General features: G+C 39.6%; 1 protein-coding gene across 1 annotated transcript in view; it reads left to right on the plus strand.

Moving 5' to 3' along the window:
• CACNA1S (calcium voltage-gated channel subunit alpha1 S) overlaps positions 1–12746 on the plus strand; it is a 70625-nt gene that overhangs the window by 20030 nt on the left and 37849 nt on the right. The window contains exons 12-20 of the mRNA XM_029284467.1: positions 561–768; positions 1408–1528; positions 3247–3361; positions 3526–3619; positions 5311–5380; positions 5760–5892; positions 7568–7697; positions 9943–10002; positions 12286–12392. Of these exons, the coding sequence (XP_029140300.1) occupies positions 561–768; positions 1408–1528; positions 3247–3361; positions 3526–3619; positions 5311–5380; positions 5760–5892; positions 7568–7697; positions 9943–10002; positions 12286–12392 (1038 nt within the window). The remainder of the gene's footprint in view (positions 1–560; positions 769–1407; positions 1529–3246; positions 3362–3525; positions 3620–5310; positions 5381–5759; positions 5893–7567; positions 7698–9942; positions 10003–12285; positions 12393–12746) is intronic.

Here is a 12746-nt window from a genome sequence, read left to right on the forward strand (position 1 = left end):
ACCTTAAATATATGCTGAGCTCTGATTTGCCCGGCCATATAAAATTCAGAGAGAGGGGGGGAGGGGGAGGGGAGAGGGAGAGGGAGGGAGGGAGGGAGAGAGGGAGAGAGAGAGAGATATTCATTCTGATCCCTAAGTCCCCGTGGTCCCATGATCAAAATTCAGCTGCTTGGCAACTGGCTCGTATCTATGACGGGTTGTAGTGTCTCGTGATTATGTGATCCCCTTTTGGGACCTTCTGACAAGCAAAGTCAATGGGGAAGCCACTTAACGACCGTGTTACTAATTTAACAACTGCAGTGATTTACTTAACAGCTGTGGCAAGAAAGGTAAAATGGGGCAAAACTCACTTAACAATTGTCTTTCTTAGTAATGGAAATTTTGGTCTCAGTTGTGGTCGTACGTTGAGGACCACCTATAGTTGATCAGAACAGTGATTTAGAACTTTTTCTCTTCTAGATTCCCATCTTACTCTGCTAGATAACTTGGCTGATTTGTATACACTCCCGAATTTTCTCTACTATGATAATGAATCTTATAATCCTTCTCTTTTTCTCCAGGTATTGGACCTCGCTGAACAACCTGGTGGCGTCTCTGCTGAACTCCGTGCGCTCCATTGCCTCCCTCCTCACCCTCCTCTTCCTTTTCATGGTCATCTTTGGCCTCCTAGGGATGCAGCTTTTTGGAGGGCGGTTTGACTTTGATGATACGAAAATACGACGCAGCACCTTTGATAACTTCCCCCAGGCTCTCATCAGTGTCTTCCAGGTACAGATAAAGTCAAGGTTGTTTAGACAAGGAATCAATTTCTGAAATAAATTTGATGTCTAAGTGGGTAAATTAGTAGGAAAGTAGGTTGTGGAATGGGTAGGTCATTTGGCAGTGTGTGTGTGTGTGAGAGAGAGAGAGAGAGAGAGAGAGAGAGAGAGAGAGAGAGAGAGAGAGAGAGAGAGCGAGCAAAATGTGACTGCAATATTTATGGCATTTCCAGACAATCATAAGCCTCAACTGATATATACTTGGTAGCAATTTTCAGCCATTGTGCTAGTAATCTCTCCCCCATTCCTCCCTGCCTTCCTTTGCTTTTCTTGATGAAGAAGAAAAAAAAGTGGGAACGCAACTTGTCACTATGCAGGAGGGAGCAAAGGACTAGTAACAAAACAGTGCTTTGGCTATAGGAAAGAGTGAAGAAATTCAGCAGCCGGGAGGTGGGACAAGGTGGGAGTTCCCAACAATGAGAAATCACCTGTCCTAAATCCCAGAGGAAATGTGGCTGAACTAATAATTAATCTGTTCAATTACCCAAGCTCCAACACGCTGAAGGAGATTTAGATTTTCACCTTTGTTTGAAAGCCAAATATTTCTAGGTGATTTCTAGTGCTTTCAAAATATTTTGTCTCTTCCTAGGTCCTGACTGGGGAAGACTGGACCTCTATCATGTACAATGGGATTATGTCTTATGGAGGGCCTTCCTATCCTGGTGTTCTGGTCTGCATTTATTTTATTGTTCTGTTTGTATGTGGGAATTGTATCCTTTCTTTAAACAGTGTTCATATATTAAGTGAAATACTTGACTAGTGATGGACTGTAAAGTATTCTTACAAAACACTGCCATAAAATGCAATGCAGTAATGCCCTTCTCAAAATATAGCGACCACTAACATAAACAGGAGAGCCTCAGTTACTTGGAAAGATAGATTACCATCTTCTATTTTATGCAACTTAGTGATTCCCTGTGGAAGCAGGCTGTGCTTAGAAAAATTGCATAGAATGCATAATCAATCATGGGTAGGAGCTGGCTGAGGAATTCTGGGAGTTGGAGTCCACCCATCTTAAAATTGCCAAAGTTGAGAAATAATGGTTTAGCATATTCAGTAATTTCAAATACTGATGGGGGTTTGATCATCAGAGGAAGACAGGTCCCTATTACATATGATCATGATTTCATTTTCATTCTCTGATTTTGTTCTGCACGTTGGCTGGGTAAATGTCAGCCTTACCTTCGCCCTTCTATACACCATTGCTAAAATGTTTTGTTTTGTTTTGTTTTGTTTTGCTTTGTTTATTGCTTTGTTCATAACCATGTTTGATGCTGTTCTTCACGTCAGGAGTGTATATGAATAATGTTTTTGGGATTTATTACTTTCCTTTCATTATTAGGTATGTTCAACTTATCACAACTTTTCTGGCACCAGGGACAAAATGGTTTTGTGGGAAACAATTTTTCCACGGACAAAGAGGGGGGATGGTTTTATGGGCAACCTAGATCCTGCACATGAGTAGCTGAAGCTTCACTCCCTTGCCAGTCACTTGCATAGCCTGGTTCCTAACAGGTCATGTACCAGTACCAGTCCACATGCCACAGGTTGGGGACCCATGATGTATCAGATGTCAAGGAACTATAGAAGTAACTATGCTGATATAAAAAGCAAACATTAAAAAAAATTCTAAGGGGTATGCTATCTTTATAGTCATGTGAAATCATATCCTCGCTATGGAGACAGATAAAGGACTTAGTCCCAATATTTTTTATTTCTTTATGTACTGCATGTTATCCCCTCCCTTCTTTCTTTTGGGAGTTCAAATTGGCATACAATGAGATCTTGGTTTATGTTATCCTTACTAGAACAAGTTGAACTGGGATAGAGTGATTGTCCCAAAGTCACCCAGGAAACTCCATGATCAGGTTGTATAATTGAAGTCCCAGTGCAGCACCTTAAACACTATATTACGCTGGCCCTGCTATTCACTTACATCTTTAGATATTACTAAATACATCATAGCTAGTTTTGCTTGATGCTTTGTGGTTTTATCATTTTTTTTAATTGACCATATCCCACTTTGTCTTCTATGGATATAGGGGAAATTTAAAATGTTTGAAATCAATCAATAGAGAACTATTTATTTGGCCATTCATGAACTCTTAGTGTCTCTTTCTGCCCAGCAAGTCTGAGTTGAATTCAGACAAACAGCCAGTGCCTTTTCTTACCTAACAGCCCAAGAAATGGCCTTGTCTGTTCACAGTTTTGACAATATCCCACGTTTTGCAGTAATGATAATATGTCCATTTCCTAACCCCCAATTTTCTTCCAGTCTCTCAGATTCAATGATATCAGAAAATTGGCTGGGTGTAACCTGTTATCAAGTGAAACTTTCAAAGAATGATAGAAGTCTCGATCCATCGTTTCTGTATGATGTAATCCACACTGTAAAATTCCTTAGCTTTTCTCCTCCCCCTTATCTTAGACATCTTGCTGAATGTCTTTTTGGCTATTGCTGTGGACAACCTGGCTGAGGCAGAAACATTAACATCTGCCCAGAAAGCCAAAGCTGAAGAGAAGTTGTGGAAGAAAATGACCAGGTCAGTTCTGCCTTCTGCTGCTGATCCTAGCATTCATACCTTTGGGGTTCTAGACTGCTCTATGTCAACTGTTGTAACTCTAAGCTTCTTTAATATGCCTCCCCTATTCCATTCCACCTGGCTTCTCTTCCCTTTGCCCTTGCTGTTTTGGTTCTTTTCTGTAGAGGTTATCCTGAGAAATCTGAAGAAGAAAAACTGTTGTTGGCCAAGAAGCTGGAACTGAAAGCAAAAGGAGAAGGAATTCCCACCACAGCTAAGGTCAGATGAGGATGGCAGCTACCAAGGCTGCACTTTATCTCTTTAGCCATTTTTGTTTTGCTTGTTTGAGTATTTGCATCCAGCTTTTGAAGACAAATCTCCTTTAAAAAATGGCTTATAAAATATTTTTCTGTAAGAACAGACAATATCGTTATAGGCAACTCACTTGTCCTAACAGTGAAATTTTCTAAGTTCACAAGCATTTATCTAGTTTTCATTCCTTTTCAGTTAAATCCATTGTCATTTGACTATAGTTTTGTTTAATAATCAATACTGAGGCTGCACATATATACAGTGTGCATGAATGTGTGTGCGTATAGCATTAAACATTCTCACACATATTCTAAACTTTAGCCAGCACCACTCTAGAACTTTTTTCCAAAGCCTACTCAGCTGTGCACTTTTTTTTCTATCTGTCCCAGTCTTTTTCCCAGTAGGTGACATTATCCCCAGCGCAGGGAAGAAAAACAGGGCTCATCTGATGTTGGGAATGTTAAAGGCAGCTTGTGAAAGCCATTACTCTAGTTCAGGGGTAGGCAACCTTGGCTCTTTTATGACTCGTGGACTTCAACTCCCAGAATTCCTGAGCCAGCTCTGCTGGCTCAGGAATTCTGGGAGTTAAAGTCCACGAGTCATAAAAGAACCGAGGTTGCCTACCCCTGGTCTAGTTACTCATCTTAACGAAGTGTAATACTGAGGAAGCTTGCAAGATGTATTTACAAGTTACCACTCCCATCAGATGAATTTTCCTGGGAAATGAACTCCTCCGGGACTGAACTACCACCTTGTTTCTGATGCTAATTATTTGACTTGCGCTATGATTGAGAATAGTAAATGAGAGTATATGGGTCTTAAGGATGAAAGGTAGTCCTCATTCAGGATCCCATCTGGATCTGTCACTGGGAACAACAGTTTAATCTTCTGAGCTTTCGGACCCGTACTGGAGCCCATCTTCAGGGAACTTCTTTGTAGCAGAGTGTGTGCTTCGGGTCGTTCTGTGGCATTTATATGGTGCCTGAAGTCCTCATTCACTTTTTCCCCAAAGAAGGCCATTATTTTACATCGAGGCTGAGAAAATATCATTAATAAAAGATACATTGGTTCCAAAATGGGTATGATAGGCGTTTGCTATTTCATTTCAGTGACAATCTTCTGGAGGGCACATTCACACCCAGAAGTCCCTTTACTTTTTATTTAAAAGCATGCAGATTTTATTACAGGATTTCCCAAACTTTGAGGTGTACCTCCCTCCCATTTTTACAATAAATCCACCTTCCCCAATGTTTCACTGTATTATTTTCATTGTTCATTTGTATTTATTTTAGTGTTTGGATTTTTAAGGGAAGTGTGTCATTACGATTTCACTAAAGGGGCACGTGATTGCAAAAAATAAAAATAAAAAAATTGGAACCCCTGCTTTATGTAATAGAATGTTATTCAATAAAACAACCATCCCAATGTTATATATAACAATGACATGTATAAACCAAACCATATGGTGTTTTCACAAATAAGTCCAGATGTGTATAAAACAGTTCTGGATGCCATTTCAATTGCATGCATTTAGATATACTGTTGTTTGTCAATCCTCTTTTTTTGCTCTGCTCTTAGTCTCAGCCGAGTAGCACTGTTCAGCAATATTGTTAACAGAGTTGCAGCGCTTAATTTCTTTTTCATTTTTTCCTGCTTAGTTAAAAGTGGATGAGTTTGAATCAAATGTCAATGAAATCAAGGACCCATACCCCTCTGCAGACTTCCCAGGTAAGAAGATTTCAGTGCCATTTGTTTTTGGCAATTCCATCACATGTTAAATAAAAGAGAAGGAAAGTATTTGTACAAAGCAGGGGTCTTCAAACTTGGCCCTTTTATGACTTGTGGACTTCTACGTTGCTGGCTGAGGAATTCTGGGAGCAGAAGTCCACAAGTCATAAAAGGGCCAAGTTTGAAGACCCCTGCTATAAAGTATATTGTCTAACATTGGCAATCAGTGTTCCTGAGTCTTAGTAGGACCTAAGAATGGAAAGTACATGGTTGTCATAGTACAAAAATAATATTGAAAACCTTCAGGAGTTTTTTTTTTTAAAATCTACAATTAATTATTAGGTGGGCATTAAGTTTTTCTGTAACTATTTTCCTACAGGTGATGATGAGGAAGATGAACCTGAAATTCCCCTGAGCCCTAGACCACGTCCCCTGGCTGAGCTGCAGTTAAAGGAAAAAGCAGTGCCCATGCCTGAAGCAAGTTCATTCTTCATCTTTAGCCCAACCAACAAGTATGCCTCCTTCCTTCCTTCCTTCCTTCCTTCCTTCCTTCCTTCCTTCCTTCCTTCCTTCCTTCCTTCCTTCCTTCCTTCCTTCCTTCCATCCATCCATCCATCCATCCATCCATCCATCCATCCATCCTGTCAACAAGCATATTGGTCCTCCAACTCTATGAATAATAATCAAAGCTATTACTGCACCAGTAAAAGTACTGAAGTGGGGGGACTGAATGCCTTGCAAGATGTTTATTTCTCAAATGATATTTTGTTTTTGATCTTTTTGATGTTTTTCTGTCAAAAATGGATAGAGTGTAAGTTCTGGAGACAGAAATAACAAAGGTATAATATTTCTTATCTCAGTATTACACAGATGGGAAGAATTATGCTATACATATGCTATATATTACTGAACAGCTTGGAGCTCTTAGCGTGACAATTTCTCTGTCTCTTATGCAACATGGCAACTTAGCCAGTCAGATTTAACATCTGAACCAGCTCAGGAGTTTATGGATGATCACCTGGTTAATTTTGGCCTAGTGGTATGAAGATGCTTCTTCGCTGGTATGACCAATCTCCTTTTAGCCTTCCCAATTTCTAGAATCACTTTTAGTGAATTGTTGTTCTCAGTCACAACAATGTAAAATGGATTGAAGAATGTTATGATTTTTTAATACAACAATCAAAGCATGGATTCTGCTTTACATTTATTATTGATAAATTATATAAATTTATACTTTGTTTTATTTATTTAAATTTTTACACTTCCTGACTTAAAAATTCTGGGTACTTCACAGAAAAAAATGCACACAGAATAATAAATTAACATAGTAATAAAAAATAAAAAATAAAAGATGGCGCAAATCAGGCAACAAACAAGCAGATCCATATTATCCAGAAGGAGGCTTCAGTCATCCTCATCAAAGGCCTGGGTGAAGAGCCAGGTCTTCAGGGCTCTCCGAAATACCAGCAGATGGGGGCCAACTGAATATCAGGAGAAACCTTAGTCATTCCTACAAGGGTCATAATGTTACGGTAATCATAGGAAGAGGAGCAGTCACCTATTGGTGGCATAGTTAATCAGACACAGAGTAGTAATACTGTACAACTCTGGTTCCTATTTAAGAAAATTGTAAGTCAGAACAGCTCCCATTGTCATTACATTTCTGAAATGGCTAGATTAAAATACAAATAAAAGATCAGCTGGCAGCCCCATGTTCATACTTAATTTCTTGGCCAAATAAATACAAATGAAATAAATACATTATTTCCTGTTTAAGACCCAGAAATTCAATCTTATCTAGTATTATTTAGTAATATAAGGCAGGCAGGCAGGCAGGCAACTTCCAGCCTTTAAGATCCTCTTTTGAAGACCCAGAGCTGCCTCTGACTGAACCCTCAGGAAATACCAAAATGGTAGTGCAAGGCTAAAATAAGCTTTAAGGGAATTCAAAGAAAAATAAGCCAGAAAGAAGCATAAAATCCAAGGCATAAACGCACGATGTGGCCCCATCCATTATTGACACGGGCCCCACCATTTCCCATTAAGTAAATAGTCTGCTCTTAGCATATTCCTCTTCCTCTATTCATATATGGACTTTCATTCAGGTGTCCTCTGATCAGAATATGAGCTTAAGCAATATACTGTATACACTTAATTCTCTTTCTTCCCTGGTCTTCTTGTTTCCAGGATCCGGGTGCTATGCCATAGAATCGTCAATGCTACCTGGTTCACCAATTTTATCCTCCTCTTTATCCTGCTCAGCAGCATCTCACTGGCAGCAGAAGATCCAATTCGAGCTGACTCATTCAGGAATCAGGTAAAAAGATATGACATTTTGTATTACAACCATGATAAATGTGGCTGGTTTCAGACTATCTTTCCCCAGCCGGGTACTCTCCAACGGTTTGAGACAGCAATTCCAAAAATGCTATCTTGTAATTAAGGAAGTTATAATTTCAACAGACAATATCTTTAAAACAGAACAACAGAACAGAGCTGGAAGGGACCTTGGAGGTCTTCTAGTGAAGTCCAGCCCCTTGCTCAAGCAGGAGAACCTATACCAGGGGTAGGCAACCTTGGCTCTTGTATGACTTGTGGACTTCAACTCCCAGAATTCCTGAGCCAGCCATGCTGATGAGAAAGGGAGAGGTTTCCAAACTGAGCCATGCTGGCTCAGGAATTCTGGGAGTTGAAGTCCACGGGTCATAAAAGAGCCAAGGTTGCCTACCTCTGGCCTAGGCCTAGGCCGCTTTATGACTGGTGGACTTCAACTCCCAGAATTCCTGAGCCAGCATGGCTCAGCTTGGAAACCTCTCCCTTTCCCCTCAGCATGGCTGGCTCAGGAATTCTGGGAGTTGAAGTCCACGAGTCATAAAAGAGCCAAGGTTGCCTACTCCTGACCTATACCATCTCAGACAAGTGACTGTCCAGTCTCTTCTTAAAAACCTCCAGTGATGGAGCACCCACAATTTCTGAAGTCAAGCTGTTCCACTGGCTAATTGTCCTCACTGTTAGGAATTTTCTCCTTAATTCCAGGTTGCTTCTCTCTTTGATCAGTTTCCAAGCATTGTTTCTTGTCCTGCCCTTTGGTGCTTTGGAAAATAATGTGACCCCCTCTTCTTTGCGGCAGCCTCTCAAATACTGGAATATTGCTATCATGTTACCCCTGTTTCTTCTTTTCTTTGGACTAGCCAAACCCAAGTCCTGCAGCCGTTCTTCATATGTTTTAGTCTCCAGGCCTTGGATCATCTTAGTTGCTCTTCTCTGAACTTTTTCCAAGACTCAACATCTTTTTTGTAGTATAGTGACCAAAATTGGTTGCAGTATTCCAGGTGTGGTCTCACTAGGGTTTTATAAAGCGGTACTAATACTTCGTGTGATCTTGATTCTATGCCTCTGTTTATGCAACCCAAGATTGTATTAGCTTTTTTGCTGCTTGGAGAACATCAGCTTGGGCAAAACTGATCTAGAGAGAGCCGTGAAATACTTGCCTGCATTTTAGCTTCCTCTTGGATACCTTTTCTTTTGATGAACTGAACTGTTGTCTACCATCCTTGAGTTGGAGAAAAATGCTACTGTGAAACATGCTGTCCCTGTGGCCAATTTCTATCCTGCCCCTATTGCTTCTGCTTCAGATCACTGTACCCGCCTGATTTCCTCCAAGTTATGGGTGACAAAGCATATCAAATTATATATACCTTAAGGCACACTTGGATAATACTGGAATAAGGGGGAAAACACTACTTTAACAATGGTACAGCTAAAGATATGTATGACCTAGGGATGAGACAAAAGCAAGAATATGGGAAAATAGCACTAAAAAGTTGTACATTTATGCTGTGAAAGGCACTATGTAGGTTGGTATGAATGAAAGCTATATGTCGAGGAGAATAAGTAAGCAAAACAGATCAAAATAAGAGACTAATTTGTATTATGAACTGCCCCTAAATTCATAGATAATAATGGCAACTTCTGCAATCAAACACAAACACATTAAACTCTGTGCATCTAGTAGAAACTTATTCCCAATAATGTGCATGTTTTAAAACTTTTTGTTACCAAGATACACTGAGTTATAAAATATATGAATGATCTAATTGCCTAAAAAGAAAAAATAGGGAGGTACTTAACATACCAATAAGCAGCTATCATTGCAAAAGCAGAAAATAATATGTGTAAATTAAAAATATACATTTTCATGAATAAACTTTAGTTTAAAATGTCTGAACATTGTTTTAAATGTTTAGATAGCAAAGCTTGACATTATTGATGGAAAAGTGTCCAGTAATAGTCATTATATAATTAATGTGACAGCCCTCTCTGGTCCTTGTTCCTGGGTTACAGGATTTATAGAATCTGCACCATAATTAAGCTTTGCTTTAAACCTCATTCAAGAATTAACAAATTTGTGTTAAATAAATAGAAATGTTGATATTTTTATCTGTTGCCAATTCATTTCACACATCTTTTTTTCTAGAGTTTAGTGTGAGTGTTGGGAGAATTGCAGCTGCAATTATTGACAAAAAATAACTTTTTGTTTCTTTGTGGGGCATCCTATCCAGGTTCTATCATATTTTGACATTGGCTTCACCTCTGTATTTACAGTGGAAATTATTCTAAAGGTGAGTTGACTTGTTCTCTTTCAAAATAAAATTGAAAGGGCTGAATATTTCTTTATTCAAGATGGACAGTGAATAATATTTATATGTTACGTATATGTAAGGGTGTGGGCCTATACATATGTTGTATATATATGTTTTAAATGTGTGTTTCCTTTGAGAGGAAGCAACTGAATTTCAGTTGCCCACAGGAAAAAAATAACAATAAAGATTATCTAATCTAATCTATTCAGTTTCTATGGCTGCCCATCTCAAACAGATCACTCTGGGCAGTGAACAATCAAACACAACACCAACCCAATACAAAAAAAATAAATATGTATAGCAGCCAAGAAAAAATATAACTGTAGATATTAATATAAACAGGAAACAGAGTCCTTAGCACACTTGGAATCTCAGACCTGAGCCTATAACCAGGTCTTCAAGGCGTTACAAAAGTCCAGCAAATTCAAGAACATCCTAATCTCTATACTATAGGGCAGTGGTTCTCAACCTGTGGGTCGGGACCCCATTTGGGGTCGATCGACCATTTCACGGGGGTCGCCAAGCAAGGCTGTCCGCCATTTTTTTTGTCCGCCATTTTTTTGTCCGCCATTTTTTTCCCCTTTTCCGGCAGGTGCCTTACCTCCCTTCGGCTGGGCCAGCTGGTGGTTGGCCTGCTCCGTCTCTGCCGCTTGCCAGCTACGCCTCGGCCGGCGCAGGGGGCGGAACCACGCATGCGCGGCACTCCCGGACAGGGAAAGTCCTCGACTTACGACTGGTTGGGTAGTCCTCGACTTACGACCAGTTTAGTCCTCGAGTTACGACCGGTTTAGTCCTCGACTTACGACCAGTTGGAGTCGCGGCATTAAAAAGGTTGAGAACCACTGCTATAGGGAGAATGTTTTAAAGGGATGGGGCAGTCAAGGCAAACCACTGGAACTCCTTGCCCAATGATTCTCATCTAGAGATTAGACGAGAGAGAGGACCAAGCCCTTTGGCACCCCACAAATGCAGGGCTGGGCCTCTGGCCGCAATCAACACCAACTGGAACTGATCCCAAAGGAAGGAGGAGAACCAGCAGAACAAAGTTGATTTCTTCTCTTTCAAAATAACATTGGAAGGACTGAATATGATAATTTACATTCTACTTTGAGGATTAGATTAAACCGGACTTTCTCCATTTTAGTGTGATGGGACTAAGCTCCCAGAATTCTTAGAGAGAATAGCTATGATTAACCTGGTTAAAGGATGATTGGTTTGGAAAGGCTGGATTAAAGATTCACCACATTAAAACCCTAAATGCCACAAGGATCTGGGATTGAGCCTTTACTCATCCTGCTATAACATATATCACTAAAAATGGGGAGGGAGGGCAGTGAGGACTCACTTCTCCCAAACTGATCCACTAAATGAAATTGGTAGAGGGTGTTTCCTGTAATTTATTATGAAATTTGCAGTAAGGCATTGAAACAGAAAGTGTGCTCAGGTGGATATACAGTATGGTTGGACCCTACTGACCAATAGATTTCATAAAGTCAGTAAATTTGAGAGAGGTCCTAGGGCAGGGGTAGGCAACCTTGGCTCTTTTATGACTCGTGGACTTCAACTCCCAGAATTCCTGAGCCAGCCAAGCTGGCTCAGGAATTCTGGGAGTTGAAGTCCACGAGTCATAAAAGAGCCAAGGTTGCCTACCCCTGTCCTAGGGAAACATCCATATATATCTGTTAGAATCCTAATAACATTTATGTCATGGATATATTTATTTCTTTTAAGTCAGCCTAAAATATTTTTAGAGGATGATCAGATATTTTACACACACAGACACAGACACACACACACACAAACACAAATACAATAATAATAGTTTATTTTAACTTTTAGGTACAAAATTATTTGTGTATAGTAATACACACTTGAGAACGTAGACTGCAAGCTTTGTTTTACTTTATGAAAATGTGTGGAGAAAGGCATAGAAAGAGAGGCACACGTAACAAATTAGACAAGGACAGTCCTGTCATATAGAGACATAACCATTTTGGAATGGTTTGATTATTGTATTCATCGTGTTCCTTTTCCTTACAAGTCAATCTTTTGAATTGTAATAGTTATCTGTGTTTGTTATTAATTACAAATACAGTTATCTTCTAGTCTTAATTACTGTCTTGAGTTTATTTCATCCTTTGATTTCTGCTTCTTTGTGTGTAATAGTAGATAGCCTTCCAAAAGGTCATCTAATTTTGGACAGAAAAAAGAAACACAATGCTAGATTCATCAAAACTAACTGAATCTTCTTGTTTTCTACAGATGACTACTTATGGTGCATTTCTTCACAAGGGATCCTTCTGTCGTAATTCTTTCAACATTCTAGACTTGCTTGTAGTTGTTGTCTCACTCATCTCCATGAGACTTGAGTAAGTAGATCACAGACAGGCAAGGCTTCCAATAGGTCGTTCAGGGATTTCTTGTAGACCATGCACCGTTTATAGTAATCCAATAGCTCAGAAGAGTAGCATAGGATTGGCTATATGAATATTTGTAAAGTACATTTGTTTGGTTACTAGAGGGTTTGGCAAGATGGTATCTTCCAGATATTTCGGAGTGACTTCTACCACTACTAGATAGCATGACAAATGGCAAGAGATTGTGGGAGATTTAGTTGAGCACGCTTGAAGGGCACCAAGCTATTTATCGCTGCACTATAAGGACTATTTTGAATATAAAATGTAGGAATATTAAAATATATTTCTGAAAATGCAAAATGCATT

Source organism: Protobothrops mucrosquamatus, unplaced genomic scaffold (genome assembly GCF_001527695.2).
Source record: "Protobothrops mucrosquamatus isolate PMUCROS unplaced genomic scaffold, P.Mucros_1.0 scaffold631, whole genome shotgun sequence".
NCBI lineage: Eukaryota > Metazoa > Chordata > Lepidosauria > Squamata > Viperidae > Protobothrops > Protobothrops mucrosquamatus.